The 20,127-nt window shown below is 43.0% G+C and overlaps 1 protein-coding gene and 1 long non-coding RNA gene across 2 annotated transcripts in view; one reads left to right on the top strand and one right to left on the bottom strand.

The window, feature by feature from the left end:
- The window catches only part of LOC309380944, a 220,541-nt gene that overhangs the window by 55,805 nt on the left and 144,609 nt on the right, over positions 1-20,127 (top strand). The window lies entirely within an intron of this gene.
- BMPER (BMP binding endothelial regulator) overlaps positions 1-20,127 on the bottom strand; it is a 172,267-nt gene that overhangs the window by 35,099 nt on the left and 117,041 nt on the right. The window contains exon 13 of the mRNA XM_081931106.1: positions 14,462-14,798. Coding sequence (XP_081787232.1) covers positions 14,462-14,798 — 337 coding nt within the window. The remainder of the gene's footprint in view (positions 1-14,461; positions 14,799-20,127) is intronic.

Raw genomic sequence — 20,127 nt, forward strand, 5'->3', positions numbered from 1 at the left:
GACCCGGACTCTGCTACCATCATCTGAGGCTCTTCTTTGTACTGGGTGGCAACAGGAGAGTGGGCCTTTTCTTTGGTGGCTTCCCACTTGTGGAATGTTCTCCCCAGGGAGGCTTGCCTGGCTCCTTCATTCCATATCTTTAGGCACCAATCAAAAACCTACCCCTTTGGCGAATTAAACAATCTGTGGCCTTTTCAAACTGAGTGATGGGGGTATTGTTTCTGTTTGTTTTTATATTATGTACATTATGTGGTTTTGTGGTTTTATAATGTCAACCGCCTGTAATCCTCAGATGAAGAACAGTATAGAAATTAAATTAACAACAACAACCCTAGCTGCTGCATTTTGGAGTAACTGAAATTTCCAAGTCATCTTCAAGGGCAGCACCATATACAGAACACTGCAAAAAGCCAATCTGTAAGGTATCACAGCATGGAGTGCAGCAACCAAGTAATTTTTGTCCAAAAGGAGCTGCTGATGGGGAAACAGACAGAGCTGGTAAAAGGAACTCCCAGCCACTGAGACCACCTGAGCCTCCACTGACTTTGCTGATTCTGGGGACACCTGCAAGCTGTTGACTTGCAAGCAGAGTGTTTGAGGACCGGGACATTCACAAATGCTTGTTTACAAAGCTATTGTACTACCAACCTTATTATATGCTTGTGAAACATGGACCACTTATAAACACCATCTTCAACTCCTCGAAAGATTCCATGAAGGATGTCTCTGAAATTTTTTACACATCGCTTGGGAAGACAGGCGAACTAATACCAGTGTACTGGAAGAAGCAAAGATCACCAGTGTTGAAGCAATGATTCTTCAACATTAACTTCGTTGGACTGCTCATGTTGTGCGGATGCCTGATGATCGCCTTCCAAAGCAACTACTCTATTCCGAACTTAAAAATGGAAAGCGTTATGCTGGTGGTCAACAAAAGAGGTTTAAAGACTATCTCAAGGCAAATCTTAAAAAATGTAGTATAAACACCGACAAGTGGGAAACACTGGCCTGTGAGTGCTCCAGCTGGAGAACAGCCTTTACCAGAGGTGTCATGGGCTTTGAAGACACTCAAACTCAGGACACAAGGGAGAAACATGCTAAGAGGAAGGCACGCTTGACAAATCCACACCGTGTTCAACTCCCACCTGGAAACCAATGTCCCCACCGTGGAAGGATGTGTGGATCCAGAATTGGTCTCCACAGTAACTTACGGACTCATTGTTAAAACCGTGTTTATGGAAGACAATCTTACTCGGCTATGAGTTATGGCCAAAAAACCAAGAAGAAGATCTGCTGCTTCCAAGGGAGTGTAGCCCTGTACAGAGCAGGGTGTCTTCACATCTCCCAGACATGAGAACTCAGAACACGTAACACTACTGTCTTCTCAGGATTTGGCTTCATTTTATTTTAGCCTCTCTCAGTTCAGATGGACAAAGATAGAGTGGGTGCCATGTGTATATTGACAATTCTTCACTCCAAACCTCCCAATGACAACAGCATGGAGGACAAGATGGAACCCTGTGGGACACCACCAGGCACAATTCCCATGACATCATGCCATGGCTCCCTGTAACAACTTCAGTCTTTCCTAAGTTAGAAATTAAAGGTAAAGGACCCCTGACAGTCAAGTCCAGTCGCGAACGACTCTGGGGTTGCAGCACTCATCTCACTTTACTGGCCGAGGGAGCTGACGTCTGTCCACAGTTTTTCTGGGTCATGTGACCAGCATGACTGAGCCGCTTTTGGCGAAACCAGAGCAGCTTACGGAAATGCCGTTTACCTTCCTGCCGGTAAATCCTGCACTTTGACGTGCTTTCGAACTGCTAGGTTGGCAGGAGCTGGGACCAAAAAATGGGAGTTCACCCTGTCACAGGGATTTGAACCGCCGACCTTCTGATCAGCAAGCCCGAGGCTCAGTGGTTTGCACCACAACACCACCCACGTCCCAAGTTATAAGTTACCATGGTGCTCATGTAATCAGAAGGTAAGCTGCTGTTATGTAGCTTCAGGTGGGAGGAATTTTACTACTCTTCTTGAGACTCATATTTCTGACCAGAATTAGATGAATGGAAAAATTCTCCTCACTATTCGGCAGAACAACCAAACTGCCTCAGGGTCAGTTTGCTCCGAGTGTCAGGAACTATGGGAACTATTTTTATTCCAGTCCCTGGTGGCTTTGGAAGCTGCCAAAAAGTTGAGGTAACATCAAGGGACTAATGGACGCACAGCATTGAATTTTCCCCACCCTCCAGCAATGTAAGTTTGAATCAGAGACAGGGGCAGCGGGGGCGGGGGCCCTGCAACAGGAGTTGGGGGTAGGAAGGTTGTTCAGCTCCACCGTATCCCTAAAGGCGTATTTGGAAGTGAAACAGGGCACACATTTGGGAAGAAACTCAATGTAATATTTATTTATTTATTTCTATCTATCAATAACGTCGAGCTAAGTAGCTTAGTCATCAATAATTCAAAGAAGGATTTCCTGTATTTTGTGCCTTAATTCCATCATTTGGCACACTCAATACGTATTTTATTTCAGACAGAGTATGTTCTTCTTTTAAATTCCCTACCAGAGAATTGAACTGACCTAACAATAAGTTAAGTCTGAAACAGATCAATCAGGGATTACCAACAGCTTCCAAGAGTCACTTAGTAAAAACTCATAATGTTTAAGTTGATCCTATGTGATTTTTCTTTTGCCTCCATTCTCCCCAAATGCCGCTATGTAATCCCCATCTCTCTCCAATGCCCCAAAAGGCATTTAACTCTGTAGTCCGCAGCAATATTTCTGAAAGATATATATTTGCCTTGGAAAGAGATCCAACTACATGGCAGGCATTTTTCAAAACTTCTTCACAGGGAATGATACGCTAAGGTTCTCTGCAAAGGTACTCTCTTCCCTTCCATTTCCTTCCAACTTGCACAGATTTGAAGCTTATGCTATAATATCAAGACACTTGGGCTATTTCTCAGGAAGAAAGTATAAACATTTCCAGTAAGAGGAATTCATATAAATCCGTTTCCCAAATGGTGCTTCAGCTGTTTTTGGTTGTAAAGCTTAAATGAGAAAACAAAGAAAGCTATCTCTCAGTCCCTTAGCTTCTCCAATACACAGGCAGACATACCCAGAGTACACAACATTTATTTAAGGGCTGAAGAACCACTCTGGCAAAATCACAGAGGTCTGGAGTTTAACAACAGTGATTCCCTACAGTCAGTATAGGCTGAAGTGTAAACCCAGTCATACCAATACACTCTTCTTCTGTTTAGTCACTGAATCTTCAAATCCAATCAGTCAGGTCATGAAGGAAAAATCTCCCCTCAGGCCCTATGAATCTGAAAGCCAGCAGCAGCCCACAGAAATAGCAAATGAGCAGATATAAGCTGTTTACCATGTTCTTATTTGGGAAGATATATTTGAATTCTACTGCAGTTCAATTACACGTTACATTTTCAGGTGTACCCCTAAGATGTTTAAGTGTGCACCTAAAAATGGGACAAGCACAGAACAGATTAGGCATGAAGAATTTAAGAATATAAGAAGAGTCTGCTGGGTCAAACCAATGGCCTGTCTAGTCCAACATCTTGTTCTCATGGGGAGGAACCTGTGGGGAACCTGCTAGCAGGATGCAATAACACCTTTTACGTGGGGGTACCTTTGAAGGTGACCCGGAAACTACAACTAATCCAGAATGTGGCAGCGAGACTGGTGACTGGGGGAGGCTGCCGAGACCACATAACACCGGTCTTGAAAGACTTACATTGGCTCCCAGTACATATCTGAGCACAATTCAAAGTGTTGGTGTTGACCTTTAAAGCCCTAAATGGCCTCAGCCCAGTATACCTGAAGGAGTGCCGCCACCCCCATCATTCTGCCCAGACTCTGAGGTCCAGCACCGAGGGCCTTCTGGCAGTTCCCTCACTGCGAGAAGCAAAGCTACTGGGAACCAGGCAGAGGGCCTTCTTGGTAGTGGTGCCCGCCCTGTGGAACGCCCTCCCATCAGATGTCAAAGAGATAAACAACTACCTGACATTTAGAAGACATCTGAAGGTAGCCCTGTTTAGGGAAGTTTTTAATGTGTGACATTTTAATGTATTTTTAATCTTTGTTGGAAGCTGCCCAAAGTTGCTGGGGAAACCCAGCCAGATGGGAGGGGTACAAATAATAAATACTTCTTCTTCTTCTTCTTCTTCTTCTTCTTCTTCTTCTTCTTCTTCTTCTTCTTCTTATTATTATTATTATTATTATTATTATTCCTCACTTTTGGTTTCCAGGAAATGGTATTCAGAAACCTACAGCCTCCAACTGTGAGGGCAGAGCATAGCCATCACTGGCCAGTAGCCACTGACAGCTTTTACCTGTATGAATTTGTCTAATCCTCTTTGAAAGCCATCTAAATTGGTGGCCATCAGGAGTGAAGTCCATCATGTAGAGAAACTATTTCTTTTGTCTGTCCCCAAACCTCCAACACTCAGTTTCATTAGATATTCACAAATTCCAGCGCTGAGGGAAGCAGAAAAACTTCATCCACATTCTCCATGCCATGCATAATTTTGTTAAACATTATATCATGTTGCTTCTTACTCTCATTTTCTCTAGAATGCTGCAACCTTTCTGCATAGACATTAGGAAGTCTGCCACTTAGTGGAGTGCTCTAAAAAATGCTTGCTAATCTGCATACCTTGAGTGAAAGTTCCTTTGTTTTTTAAAAGAAGAAATGATAAGGTATAATAATGTGTTATTTTGTGATGTAGTTTAGAGGGGGTTTTGTATGTAGTCAATGTGGGTGTTTTTACCCTGATTTTGTGTGTAGCCGAATGAAAAGGCCCTGGTGCTATACTCACAATGGGAAAGGGGGAGAGTGTGTGCTACTTAGCACTCTTTGCCAATGCTGTGTTTCCTTAAGGATGGAAGAAACCTCCTCCAACCTGGCTCCTGCCAGATGTTTTAGACTAAAACTCCCAACAGCCCTAGCAAGCATGGCTAAAGCTCAGGTACGATGGGAACTGTAGCTGAACAACATCTGGAGAACACTAGTTTGAAGAAGCCCTGGACTACAGTCAAGATTAGGTGTAATTGACAGAGTGCAATATGCTCCAACTGAAAACTACGTGACTGCTACAGTGTTCTTGGAGAGTATATAACTATTGCCTTCTGGAAGCAGGGACTCCTGGTCCTAATGAGGCTGCGAGCTCATCTGTTTTCTTGGAGACTAGAGATAGCCACTGCTTTGTAAAAGAAGAAGAAGAGTTTGGATTTGATATCCCGCTTTATCACTACCCTAAGGAGTCTCAAAGCGGCTAACATTCTCCTTTCCCTTCCTCCCCCACAACGAACACCTGTGAGGTGAGTGAGGCTGAGAGACTTCAGAGAAGTGTGACTGGTGCCAAAGAAGGATAGAACATTCTTTATGTATGCTACAACAGCAGCAAGAATACTCATCGTAAAGTATTGGAAGACACAAGATCTACCCACCTTGGAAGAATGGCAGATGAAGGTGATAGACTATATGGGACTGGCAGAAATGACTGGCAGAATCTGAGACCAGGGAAGAGAGACGGCGGAAGAAGATTGGAAGAAATTTAATTATTATCTTAGGAAACATTGCAAAATTAATGAATGTTAGATTGACGTTGGATTAGAAATTAAGTGGTTTTCAGCTGTAATGATTAAGTAAAAAGAAAAGAAAGGCTAAAAATTAAATGAAAATTAAGGGAGAGGATTTGCTGAACTAATAATTAGAAACTGGAATACAGAAAGGGGAGGTATGAGGAGGTCGGGGAAGTAAGTTATAAGAAAATAAGGGACTGAAATTATACTTGTTTTTGTTTGTGTTTTGTTTGTATTATTGTTATGCTTTTATATAATTTTTGAAACTTCAATAAATATCTTTTAAAAAAAAGAGAAGTGTGACTGGCCCGAGGTCACCCAGCAGATGCATGTGGAGGAGCGGGGAAGCGAACCCGGTTCACCAGATTACGAGTCCTCTGCTCTTAACCACTACACCACACTGGCACACAAAAAGGTTTTGAGACTTCAAATCCTCTCTCAGCCATGGCACTGAGTAGTCTTGGGCACCTCTGTCCTTGGAGGTTGGATGGCCATCTGTCATGCATACTTTAGCCAAGATTCTTGCATGGCAGGGGCTTGGACCAGATGACCTTTGGATGCCTACCAACTCTAAGATTCTATGATTCTATGGCATGTAATGAACCTCTGCCCTAGTCTACTTAGGCAAGTGAGGGTAAAGTAGTGTAAAGAATTTTAAAGTAGGGCTTTCTGTTTTGTTTTTTAAAAAAAATGATAATTGCTCTAGCAACTGCTGGTAATAAATAGGACTATAATGCAAGCATCACAACCAAAGTACTGGATCCATACTAAGTTGGTTAGCCCTGTATCAGGAAGTTTTTAATGCCTGATGCTTTATTATGTTTTTATATGTGTTGGAAGAAGCCCAAAGTGGCTGGGGAAACCCAGCCAGATGGGTGGGGTATAATAATAATAATAATAATAATAATAATAATAATAATAATAATAAATTGCACTTAGTGTTCAATGGAATCAATGGGACTTAAGTATAGCTAACTTGTTGCATTGATTTCAATGGGTTATAATTTAAACCAACTTAGGCTGTTACTGGCAGAGGATGATGGAATTCAGGAGTCCAAAACATCTGGAGGGCACCTGGTTGGGGAAGGGTGGCCTGATGCATGAGGAGGGAGTAGAGAAAGTCACCATGACCATGAATCTTGCTGGTAGTGTAGCTATGTGACAAGCAATGGCAATTTAGAAGGAAGGTAGGGAATGCTTCTGGGAGTTCAACTGCATGTAGGCACCTAAAGAAGTACCTATTCCCCCTTGCTCTGGTTGCCCAAACCTTTCTAAAAGCATTTTCCCCATGCCTATAGGGACCTACCCAAATGACCCTCTGAATTGCAGGCACATTCTTCAGACAGGGAGAGGCAGCAGATGCTTATGAAACATCAGACTCAGATTTCAATGACTCGAGTAATGAACCAAAAAGCTAGGGATTTCTGCTGGATAAAAATAACAAGCACGCAGTATAACTAGAGAGAGAATTGTGTGTTCCTGCTAAGAAACCATATCTACTTAATATAGAAACATGGTACCATTGTATAATTAGGGGGGACCAAAAGGAGCATTCCTGACATGCCATCTTTTTTAACCAAGAAGAACTTCTAAGTTCTAATTACAAAATAGTATGCTTCTTCATCTGGTTTCCCTATAAATTCTTTCCCAGCTCCTGAAGAGCAACAACAAAAATCATTAGCTTCTCAAAGAGGGAGAGCATAAAGTGGGTCACAGGGGAGATACGCCATTCCTAGACTGGAAGGAAGCCATTGGGAGTCCCAGGTGAATGATGTCTGTCCAGCGCTGCGGTCTTGTCGGAATCTGATGTCCAACCCGCACACCCTCCTTCTCAGTATCCCAGTCCCAGTATCTCAATGGGGAAAGAGACATCTGTGAATCCTCTGGCATAGTTTCAATGTTTTACAGCTGTAATAACCACAAACACAAAGGAGGGGGCAGTGGGTTTCCTCCAACTTCAAGGTTCCTGGGGTACTTCTATAAAACAGACAAGTATAGTTCTCTGTACACTGTATGAAATACCTTATAATGGGCAGATGTTCATGGATAGTCTGAAAAATACTAATCTGAGTTGAGCCCTGATATCACCTAACTGGCAAGCATAAGCGCCAATGGTGTTGTTGGGTGGTTGAAAACATCTGTGACTGTGTTCAAAGTTATAGAAAATAATACTAAGGAAGGTTTTTAAGCAAGAAGCAATTATAAATAGTCTCTATGAGCAGTACAGTACTGTGGAATCACAGAAACAAACTGTAGAAGCTGTAGGGGTAGTAGCTAAATGTTATGTAAAAAAGACACACACACACCCTTAATGCTGTTGTGCATTTAGAATACATCTGAAGGCAGCCCTGTTTAGGGAAGTTTTTAATGTTTGATGCTTTATTGTGTTTTTACTATTCTGCTGAGAGCCGCCCAGAGTGGCTGGGAAAACCCAGCCAGATGGACGGGGTATAAATAAATCATTATTAATTATTATTATTATTATTACATAGATTCCTAGGTATTTAATACACTCCATATCTTGAAGGTACCACAGATAAAGAGTTGCATAAAGCAAATTCTACTTCACTCGCATGAGTCTGAATTACCAATCTTATATGAAGGTTCCTGGGACTAAGCTTCACAAAATTCAATGGGAATTACTTCCATCCTGTGCTCAGGATTGGCTGTAGACTTGCATGTGCACCCCAGGTGTCAGTCAGGTTATGTTTGGGCACAGAGGGTAAGGCAGAATCAAGGGGGAACGCCCTACATTATTGTGTTCCTCTCAAAAGGCTAGGGCATATTCCAGATCTTCCTGCTTAGTTTTAGTCTGAATATTTTCTAGATTAGTGGAAACGTCGTATGTCTCCATCCATGCATACTTAAATGTTAGTTATTTTTCCACAGCGGCCTATTTTTCTAACAGTGTTTCTCTTGCTACACAGGATTATTTAACACAGATAAATTAATTGCATTTGCATCATACCAAATGTGCTTCAAAAACTGATTACATTAAATGAGGCCAACTACCACATTGCCTATCAGCTTTTACTTTTGTATGTCTGGATGGAGGTGATTAAAAAGCAATACACCTTTAAAAAAACCAAGGTATGTGACTTTCTTCTATGCCAATGAACATACTATTTAACCATTGTAATTAATGCGTACTTGGCAGCCAGCGACTGATTTCAGAAAAAAGAAAAATACTAGGTAGGAACGCCTTAACAAGAGACTGTTACACATAAAGTCTCATATAGATTTCTTAATTTGGGACTAATTGTTGCAGTCACATTAACTGGAGCATTGCCATAAGGCACATAAACAGGTACAGTGGTGCCTCGCAAGACAAAATTAATCCGTTCCGTGAGGCTCTTCGTCTAGCGGTTTTTTCGTCTTGTGAAGCAAGCCCATTGACAGCTTAGCGGATTAGCTCTATTAGCGGTTTAGCGGCTTTTAGCGGATCAGCTGATAAGCGGCTTAGCGGCTTAGGAAAAGGGGGGGAAAGGGAAAAAACCCCGAAGGAACTCGCAAGACTTTTTCGTCTTGCGAAGCAAGCCCATAGGGAAATTCGTTTTGCGACGCGCCTCCAAAACGGAAAACCCTTTCGTCTAGCGGGTTTTCCGTCTTGCGAGGCGTTCGTCTTGCGGGGCACCACTGTATGTGAAAGACTAAATTTCAGCATTTCAATATGGAGACATTATATCTGCATAAAAGACAGCGCTTATGGAACCTCTTGTAAATTCTGTTTCACAAAAATCTGACAAAATAACAAAATATTTAATTTTAACAATGAAATTCAAAAAATTATTGAGGGAAGTTTCAAACATTCAGGCTACCTTCCACTTGTGGCCCACTCCCCACTCCCTTTGCTAACAACTTGTACTAGAATTTTGCACACCCATTTCCTACACATTAACCTATCAGTGGACGAGCACTTCCCTGTAGTCTGATTCCACAGCACCGTGGAGTGTGTGCAACTGTCACAAGTCACAACTGTGTATGGTTTCATCATAGGAGTATGCTCTGCAATGGTGACTCTACCACCTGACCAACCCGAATCAACACAGGGAGTACATGCTAGAGAGTCTGAAGGTGTTACCTTTGGCAATACATCCAGAAAATACCATTTGCAGAGAGACTTTGTCCGTGGACAGAGTCATATAGACACAGCCGTGCATGTTCAGGTTACTGATAAAATATGGTCTGCATTTAGTTGTTACTGGCTCACCATCAAGCAAGTAGATTTACTGTGGGGTAGATCTGCTCTTGAATATACCTGACAGGAAGTGGAACAGCAGATACAGGAGGAGGTAGGTAGGGAACCCACACAATGTCCTTAAAAGTAGCCTAAAAAGGATGCTCTTGCTAAATAGAATAATGAGCAGAAAGTAAAGGGGAGTCTAAACTTGTAATGCAATCACTGCTTATAGTTTGAAAAGGAACTAAAAGCTGTACCTTTTCCTTACATGGTGCCACTGTTCCTTGGGCACTTTTCAAACAACCTGCAACTCAAATTTTTAGTTTTGCATACATAAAAGTTAACCCAAATAGCGGCATTGCTGTATGCTTTGGATTCCTAAATAGGGAATAAATCACAAGTCAAGAAAAGAATCTTAAAACTGAAGTTAAGATGTCATCACACAAATTGCATTGTTAACACAATGTCATAAGATGGCTGAAATGCTTGGTTGATTGCCTTTTTTGGTATTTCAGAACGTATCATAATTTTAAATGTTCTTGCACAGATATATTTCTCAGAAAACTTATCAACAATAGATCTCTTAAAAAGCACTGTAGTGAAAATTAAGAGAGTGTTGATGATCTGGATAAAAATGGCACAGTGTTTCTGCTCAGGTTTCAAACAGAAAACATTGGAATGGAAAGAAAGCAACAGGCCTGCCAACAATCCTGCAATCTACAGAATGTTCCTTCTTTCATAACACATTAAATCTGCAGAACAACTCAATCTCCACAAATCAACCCGCGGCAGGGCGAGGATGCTCACCTCATCTTCACACAATACAATTGCACGTCATCTATAAAGTTTGTGGTCCAAAAGTCTATTATGTGCAAACGTACACTTTTTAACCATTTTAGGAAGAGACATCACCTTGCCAACAAAGGTCTGTATAGTTAAAGCTATAGTTTTCCCAGTAGTGATGTATGGAAGTGAGAGCTGGACCATAAAGAAGGCTGATCACCAAAGAATTGATGCTTTTGAATTATGGTGCTGGAGGAGACTCTTGAGAGTCCCATGGACTGCAAGAAGATCAAACCTATCCATTCTGAAGGAAATCAGCCCTGAGTGCTCACTGGAAGGACAGATTGTGAAGCTGAGGCTCCAATACTTTGGCCACCTCATGAGAAGAGAAGACTCCCTGGAAAAGACCTTGATGTTGGGAAAGATGGAGGGCCCAAGGAGAAGGGGACGACAGAGGACGAGATGGTTGGACAGTGTTCTCAAAGCTACCAACATGAGTTTGACCAAACTGCGGGAGGCAGTGGAAGACAGGAGTGCCTGGTGTGCTCTGGTCCATGGGGTCACAAAAAGTCGGACATGACTAAACGACTAAACAACAACAACAACAAATCCGGCACTGACTGTGGATAACAGGATGCTCGGTAAGATGGACCTTCCTCTGATCAAGCAGGGCCTGGATTTTTGTTTTTAAAGTCATAAATGGTTTAGCAACAGTGTGCTCTTTGAAGTAAAGCACCTAATCTTCAGAAGACATAGCCTTTACAAAAATTCTGGCCACGTGCAATTTTATTTTCTATTGTGGAAAGAGGAAACTAGCTACGGTAACCTTTGCACATCATTTTTTGCTGTGATGTTTGGTATCTGCCTTTGCCAAGATATAAATCACTTTTGTTCCTGCTGTCAAGAAATTTAGTACACTAAATTCATCGTAAGAACCTTAAGAAGAGGAAATAGGGGGGACTCCCCATTATGGAAAGAAAAGCGCAGATGCTGTGCTTGATGAAATAAAGCCTGATTCCTCCGTACCTGGTCCTCATTTCCAGTTTTCATCACTTACCTGTGAAAAATGGCAGAAGTAAAATTTAAACTATTGCTGAAATACAGGCAACAGTTCTCCCTTGCACAAGCATTCCTAATGCTCTTTGTTGATCTAGCACAACAGAGGAAAACAAAATACCACAAGTGCAACAAAATACCCTTTCTTCTTTTTTGGACTATATTTCAGCATTGCTTCAGGTTCAGTATATAATATATTGTAGTATTAATCTCATCCAGGGAACCAGGCAGAGGGCCTTCTCGGTAGTGGCGCCCGCCCTGTGGAACGCCCTCCCATCAGATGTCAAAGTGATAAACAACTACCTGACATTCAGAAGACATCTTAAGGCAGCCCTGTTCAGGGAAGTTTTTAATGTGTGATATTTTAGTGTATTTTTGGTCTCTGTGGAAGCCGCCCAGAGTGGCTGGGGAAACCCAGCCAGATGGGCGGGGTGCAAATAATAAATTACTATTATTATTATCCTTTGCACATATTCCAGCTCTCCAGTTGAAGGAATGGGTTTCTGTGTAGTAAGTTTAAAAACTGACTCAACTCCCCCTTTTGTTCTTTCAAAAGAGAGCACTTTTAAATGTGTAAAACTTGAACTGTTGAGCAAAACCATAATAAGGACACAACTGCATAAACAGTTCTCTCCATTATCAGTCATGGCAAGGGATGGCCTTGGCTCTCCAGGGGAACAAAGAAAAAAAGTCAGAACTTTATCTTATGTGCTGACCACAAGATACGCACAAGGCCAATGTCCGGGGAAAACGCCAAAAGCGTGTTCCCGGAGATTATGGCGTCTTCCCAGATAAGAGTAGGAAGAAGAAGATCCTTTTATGGTCAGAAGTACAGGAAGGAAGATCCTTTTATGGTTGAGAGTACCAGAGCAGGAACATATGTGATGTCAACCTGCGTATACAAGTTGACGTGGCTGGGGAAAGGGGAGAGGATGCCTGGAGGATATATATACTGCATGAAACTTGTCATTTCTTTGGACTTGCTGTGGACTCACCATGCAAGTGCCTTCTGCTATCCAGAGAGCAGAATAAACTCTTTCTTTGAACCAACTCGGTGTCATTTTGACTTCCTTCCTCCTGTCCCGGAGCAACGCAGACCCAATCGGCGAACTCCAAAAGGCTACACAGTCTTCTGCACTATCACAGTCTGAAGCTTAAGAGTTGCTTCTGTGTGTTGTGAACCCATGGTGCAGTGGCCTTTGTGTAGATTACGTGAGTGAGGCCAACCACCCAAATTATGCATTTTCCATCCAACTGAATTCCAGCTGCTTGGGGAGAAGCCATGTAGGTGGGGGAAAGGGGTCTGTCTATATGATCATGCTATTCACAGGTGGGATCACAGCATGCGCAAGCAACTCTCATGCTGTTGGCAGTATCTGTGAAGCCTTCATCAAGGCTTGTTTGGGGCGAAGCCATTAGGGTGTAATAACACACATGAATTTCCACAGATGCCGTTTAGCAGCCAGAAGTGCAATACACTTTGTGCAGTCATCACACTCTTTATGGCAATCATACGTATATTCCTTGTCTACACCAAAATAACAAGCAGTAAATGTGACATAAAGTGGGGGGGAAACAGACTAATAACACTAAGCACTGGACATAACTCTTGGTATATATTCACTTTGGGTTTAGAGACGCTCATCTACCTTTCATTTCCTTCACTGCAGAAAACACTGGAGAAATGCCAGCACAGTCGTGACAGATGTGTAAACTCTGAAGCACAGTTACGTCTACCCACCTTTGCGCAGTCCAAAATCAATACACCTTTATTTTTCACACCAGCCAAAATCAAATGAAATAAAAAACTTGTATATTTCCTGGAAGATGGCTACATACGTGCTGAACAAGAAACAGAAAGCGATGTCCTCATAGTTTGGATGAAGAAATGTGTTAACATTTCCATGGACTTAGATGAACGTAGATTTGATTTTCCCTTTGTCATCCTAGCTGATAAAGCTAATCTCAGAAAAGTATTTTTCATGGTTTATACTCAAATGAGCAAATTATGCTATTAGCACAACGACACTAAGCAGATCTGTTTTAAATGCTCACAGGACAGGCTTGTGAATAGCAACTTGTCTGGTCCCCTCTGGTAAATAAGAATCCCAGCTAGGTGATCATTCAGGGAACCCGCTATAAATTATCCATTATCATTTGAAACTATTTCCATTTATAAACCTTCACCATCAATGACCATTAAATCCTTTTTTCCACCTATCAGAATGCATAGCAAAGTTTTCTTGCTGTGAAGGCACAAATCCCTTTAGAAAATATATTGTGAACCTTTCAAAAGGATACTATTTAGCTTCAAATGGCTTTACAGAACAAACAATTTTTTTGAGAGAAATATCAGCCAAGCTTTCTACCTCTTTTATGTCATCTGGGGTTGAGTTTTGCTACTTTACCTTTAATAGGCAGTGTCAATTAGTTTCCTTGACAATGATGACTACTCCTTGCTATTAACCTCTTAATAGCATACTAGCCAATATCCAATGTGAGCTTCCTCAGAGCAAATTGACGGTTGCTTAATGGCAAGTTTATTTATTTCCTACTTTGCTAAGCAAAAGTATTGTGGGGTTGGCAGTCTTGGCTAACTTATTTGCATGGCTGCAATTTCAGTCCCATATACCTCAACAGTATTTCAAAACTGGCATGAGGAGAATACATTTTGGCCCACTGTGGACTGAAATGACCCCTCTCTTTTGCCTTAAGGTGTCGTACATAGCATAGTTACCATTCTTTACTAACTACTGTACTTGTGTAACCCGTCCCCTCAACCTCTTTTTCATTTCCAGTGGATTTCCAGTGGATTCCTGCTTTGCTAAGCTTACCGATAAAACGTAGTGTAGTCGACAGTTGAGTGACAGGTCTGAAAATCCCATGCTTTGAGTTTCTGGCATTCCCGATGGGCGCGGAGTTTTACTCTCACTGTTCCTTGGCACAGTTCTGGAAACTGTTTCTTTGGAGGGCGAGTACAGAATTCATTCGACTCCACACGCCACGACTCGGCAAAGTCATCCACATCAAACTTGAAATTCCCGTCGCCTCCGATCAGGTCATCTCTCTTGTGTCCATTGTAGTTGCCACATAGGCCACAGAGCCTGCCCTTAAGATGTGGTGGAGCCATGACTTCCACAAAGCTGTCTCCATCCCAAGAGATTTCCAAGCCTAAAAAAGAAAGCAAGAAGGAAAGAAACTAACCTGTATCAGTGTATAGACAGTATGTGAACATGTGCAGCTACCTTATATATTGAACTGGAACACTGATCTATCAAGCCTAGCACTGGCTACTCTGGAGAGCACCAGTTTGGAGGATTTCTAGTCTGAGATCTTTTAAACTGGAAATGCCAGGGCCTGAAACTGGGACCTAATGCCTTCAAAGCATATGTCCTCCATGGAGTTATGGCTCCTCCTACACACACCACAGGTAAAGGTAAAGGGACGCCTGACCATTAGGTCCAGTCATGACTGACTCTGGGGTTGCGGCGCTCATCTCACTTTATTGGCTGAGGAGCCGGCGTACAGCTTCTGGGTCATGTCGCCAGCATGACTAAGCCGCTTCTGGCGAACCAGAGCAGCGCACGGAAACGCTGTTTACCTTCCGCCGGAGCGGTACCTATTTATCTACTTGCACTTTGACATGCTTTCGAACTGCTAGGTTGGCAGGAGCAGGGACTGAGCAACGGGAGCTCACCCTGTCACAGGGATTCGAACCGCCAACCTTCTGATCAGCAAGTCCTAGGCTCTGTGTTTTAACCCACAGCGCCACCTGCGTCCCTACACACACCATAAGGCAGGTTAAAAAGTGAGAACCAGCTGCCCCCCCCCCAAAGAAGGCATACAAAACACTCTCTGCTCATGCGCATTTAACATGTGTATTCAGCCATGCAGGCTTGTCAATGTTAATATAAATTAATTAATTAAAAGGGGGTGGGAAGGGGTTGTGTGTCCGGGCGTGAAGACTCTGGCAAGCCCACCAGCCATTGCACCCAATGCGTTTTGACCATACGTGATTTTGGCTTTACGCACAATCTGTGGAACGGAAGCTTCACATAAGTTGCGGGCTTCCCGTAGTCAAACCTCACTGTTTCTGATGTACAGCTGTTGTGTGTTGCTCAGTGTAGAGGCAATTCTCCTGCTTGCCTCTTCAAAGCGTCACCTGCTCAGACATCTCAGCCTCCGCTACATCCTTAACACTTGCAGGCATGACAGCTAAGGCTGGGTCTGCATACACAACAGAATGATGTGGAAGAATAGGCGGTGTTTGAATTTAATTTTTGATGTCTTTTTTATTCTGAATGGATGAGTTCTCCATTCATAGAATCACTGAATTGTACAGCTGGGAGGCACCCCGAGGGGAATCAAGTCCAACCCTCTGCAATGCAGGAATCTTGTGGATACGAATTAGAATATAAAATAATTATTCAAATTTGAAGGCAAAAAGTGCAGCATCTGTCCCATTTGGAGATATATAGAATAGGATTTTTTTTTCTTTTTTACTGTTTCTACAAATTCTGCTTAACCAGCTTGTGCCTTGTTTTCTCATCTTGGCTCCTTTTGGAAATTTCACCAGGGCCTCCAAGCACCTTAATCCAGCATTGCTCCTGAATTAATGTGTGGATTGAAATGCAGGTACTATTTGGATTTCACACTGGTCAAATTATGTGATGAAATTCTCAGCTCAAATTTGTAGCAAAAGTTATATTAAAATGTCTATTTTAGGGAGGGAGTGTGATTAAATATACATACATTGAGAGAAAATATTATTTATTTATTTTTTAAAAAATGCAGAGTCAGGACAGAACATAGTAAAGGTAAAGGGACCCCTTACCATTAGGTCCAGTCGTGGCCAACTCTGGGGTTGTGGCGTTCATCTCGCTTTATTGGCTGAGGGAGCCAGCATACAGCCTCTGGGTCATGTGGCCAGCATGACTAAGCCGCTTCTGGCGAACCAGAACAGCACACGGAAACACCATTTACCTTCCCGCCAGAGCGGTACCTATTTATCTACTTGCACTTTGACGTGCTTTTGAACTGCTAGGTTGGCAGAAACAGGGACCAAGCAGTGGGAGCTCACCCCGTTGTGGGGATTCGAACTGCCGACCTTCTGATCAGCAAGTCCTAGGCTCTGTGGTTTAACCCACAGCACCACCCACGTCCTGGACAGAACATACATATGCATAAATCTGTGCAAAACTGGCTCCGAAGGGAAATAAGCTAGTCTTTCAAAAAAGATCTGGGAAACACCTGTGCCTGACACCCTGAATAGCCAATATTTCACAGTGTTTTTCTTAACATATGAACTCAAAATGGCTTGACGTGCCAACATGTTTTATACTGAGGCAGACTTTGGATCTATCTATCCCAGTACTGCAACATCCCAGTCTAAGCATGTGTGCTCTTGTGCAACCACTAATATCAGGAGCAAAGTATTAGACGTGGAATTTACTGTGAGGAATATGAGCCCTTTTAGTTAAAGGGGAAATTATCTGGATAGTAATATGCTTCAATTACACACTACTGAGTGAACCATTACACGCCATGTTTGCCCAGTCTCTGCCAAAACCAAGACAATGATGCTTGCTGTAGTTGACTGAGCTGAGAGAAGAGACAACCGGAATAACAAGAGAATCACATTTTAGTCAATTTAAAGCATCCAGAATGGTTCTCAGGAATTCAGTGGAATTTCATAACTCAGCTGGCAGTGAAGAGAGACGCTCAAGATGCTTTTAATTAGAGCTTATGAATAATGCTCCTCTTGTGAGCATTCCACAGACAGCCACAAACATTCTCCCCCCCCCCCCCATCTTGCGACTCTGATGAACAAGCCCAGAGCTGAGGTTTTGTTTTGTAGAGGACAAAGAAGCAGGTGTATGAGTTCTTGGCTCAGCAGGATATGCTGTGATAGCCTTTAAATGCTTTCTAGATGTTAACTATGCTTCACATCAATCCTTTGGTTAAAGGAGGCAATATAAATGATCAACTGTGGAAGGCCAAGGTATGAGAAGCAGGATACCTGCCATGTTGTTGTTGTTTAGTCGTTTAGTCGTGTCTGACTCTTCGTGACCCCATGGACCAGAGCACGCCAGTGTGGTGTAGTGGTTAAGAGCGGTAGACTCGTAATCTGGTGAACCGGGTTCGATTCCCCGCTCCTCCACATGCAGCTGCTGGGTGACCTTGGGCTAGTCACACTTCTTTGAAGTCTCTCAGCCCCACTCACCTCACAGAGTGTTTGTTGTGGGGGAGGAAGGGAAAGGAGAATGTTAGCCACTTTGAGACTCCTTCGGGTAGTGATAAAGCGGGATATCAAATCCAAAACTCTCTTCTCTCCTGTCTTCCACTGCCTCCCACAGTTTGGTCAAACTCATGCTGGTAGCTTCGAGAACCACCTCGTCCTCTGTTGTCCCCTTCTCCTTGTGCCCTCCATCTTTCCCAACATCAGGGTCTTTTCAAGGGAGTCTTCTCTTCTCATGAGGTGGCCAAAGTATTGGAGTCTCAGCTTCAGGATCTGTCCTTCCAGTGAGCACTCAGGGCTGATTTCCTTCAGAATGGAGAGGTTTGATCTTCTTGCAGTCCATGGGACTCTCAAGAGTCTCCTCCAGCACACAATTCAAAAGCATCAATTCTTTGACGATCAGCCTTCTTATGGTCCAGCTCTCACTTCCATACATCACTATGGAAAACCATAGCTTTAACTATATGGACCTTTGTTGGCAAGGTGATGTCTCTGCTATACATCTTTTTTATCTGCCATACATCTTTTTAAAAAGCACTAAGAGAAGTGCATGTGGCATAATTTATGGGGGAGAGGAATGAGGTGGCTTTTAACCATTTCCCCACCTGCCACTTACACCCCAGCCATATCATATTCTGCCAGGATTCCTAGATATGTTTGCTGCTGCAGTGAGAAGGGTTGTAGGTCAGTGGTCAAGCATTGCTTGCATACAGAAGCTCCCAGGTTTAATCCCTGGAATCTCCAGGTAAGGATGGGAGAGACAACCTGACTGAAACCCTGAAAAGCCACTGCCAGTCAGTATAGACATTACAGAGCAATATGCACCCATGGTCAGACACAGTATAAGGCAGCTTCCTATGTTCCAAAGGGGACGCGGGTTGCACTGTGGGTCAAACCACAGAGCCTAGGACTTGCTGATCAGAAGGTCAGTGGTTCGAATTCCCACAATGGGGTGCGCTCCCGTTGCTCAGTCCCTGCTCCTGCCAACCTATCAGTTCGAAAGCATGTCAAAGTGCAAGTAGATAAATAGGTACCGCTCTGGTGGGAAGGTAAACGGTGTTTCCGTGCGCTGCTCTGGTCAGCCAGAAGCGGCTTAGTCATGCTGGCCACATGACCCGGAAGCTGTACACCAGCTCCCTCAGCCAATAAAGCGAGATGAGCCCACAACCCCAGAGTCGGCCACGACTGGACCTAATGGTCAGGGGTCCCTTTACCTTTTTATATTCTTAAGAGTGGCTGGGGGGGGAGGAAGGAGAGGAAGGGATAAACAGGGGGTGGTTATTTATCTATCTATCTATCTAGGGACGTGGGTGGCGCTGTGGGTAAAACCTCAGTGCCTAGGACTTGCTGATCGTATGGTCGGCGGTTCGAATCCCAGCGGTGGGGTGAGCTCCCGTCGTTCGGTCCCAGCTCCTGCCCACCTAGCAGTTCGAAAGCACTCTTAAGTGCAAGTAGATAACTAGGTACCGCTTTATAGCGGGAAGGTAAATGGCATTTCCATGTGCTGAGCTGGTACAGGCTTGCCAGAGCAGCTTTGTCACGCTGGCCACGTGACCCGGAAGTGTCTTCGGAAGGTGCCGGCTCACGGCCTCTAGAGCTAGATGAGCAACCCTAGAGTTGGACACGACTGGCCCGTACGGGCAGGGGTACCTTTACCTTTACCTATATCTATCTATCTATCTATCTATCTATCTATCTATCTATCTATCTATCATCTATCTATCTATCTATCTATCATCTATCTATCTATCTATATCTATCATCTATCTATCTATCTATCTATCTATCTATCTATCTATCTATCTATCTATCTATCATCTATCTATCTATCATCTATCTATCTATCTATCTAATCTATCATCTATCTATCTATCTATCTATCTATCTAATCTATCATCTATCTATCTATCTATCTATCTATCTATCTATCTATCTATCTATCTATCATCTATCTATCATCCATCTATCTATCTATCATCTATCTATTTATTTTTTAAATACACCCCACTTTTTGTCAAGGAATTCAAAGCTGCTTTTGAATAAATCAATCCAGCCTCTTAGATCATGCGGAAAGTTGCCGCCTTCGTCTGGCAAGTAGGCACCACTTATTGAAAAGAAGCAGGCCGGGGTATTTATAATCATAGAGTTGGAAGGAGCCTTGTAGATCAGCCTCCTTCCTTATGAGTAGATCTGCCCCGAAGCAGGCACTTCAGGCTGCTTTTTGAAAAAGGAGGCTGGGATTGTTGTTCATGAACAGATGTT

This window comes from Podarcis melisellensis (assembly GCF_964234715.1).
Source record: "Podarcis melisellensis genome assembly, chromosome: 12".
Classification (NCBI taxonomy): domain Eukaryota; kingdom Metazoa; phylum Chordata; class Lepidosauria; order Squamata; family Lacertidae; genus Podarcis; species Podarcis melisellensis.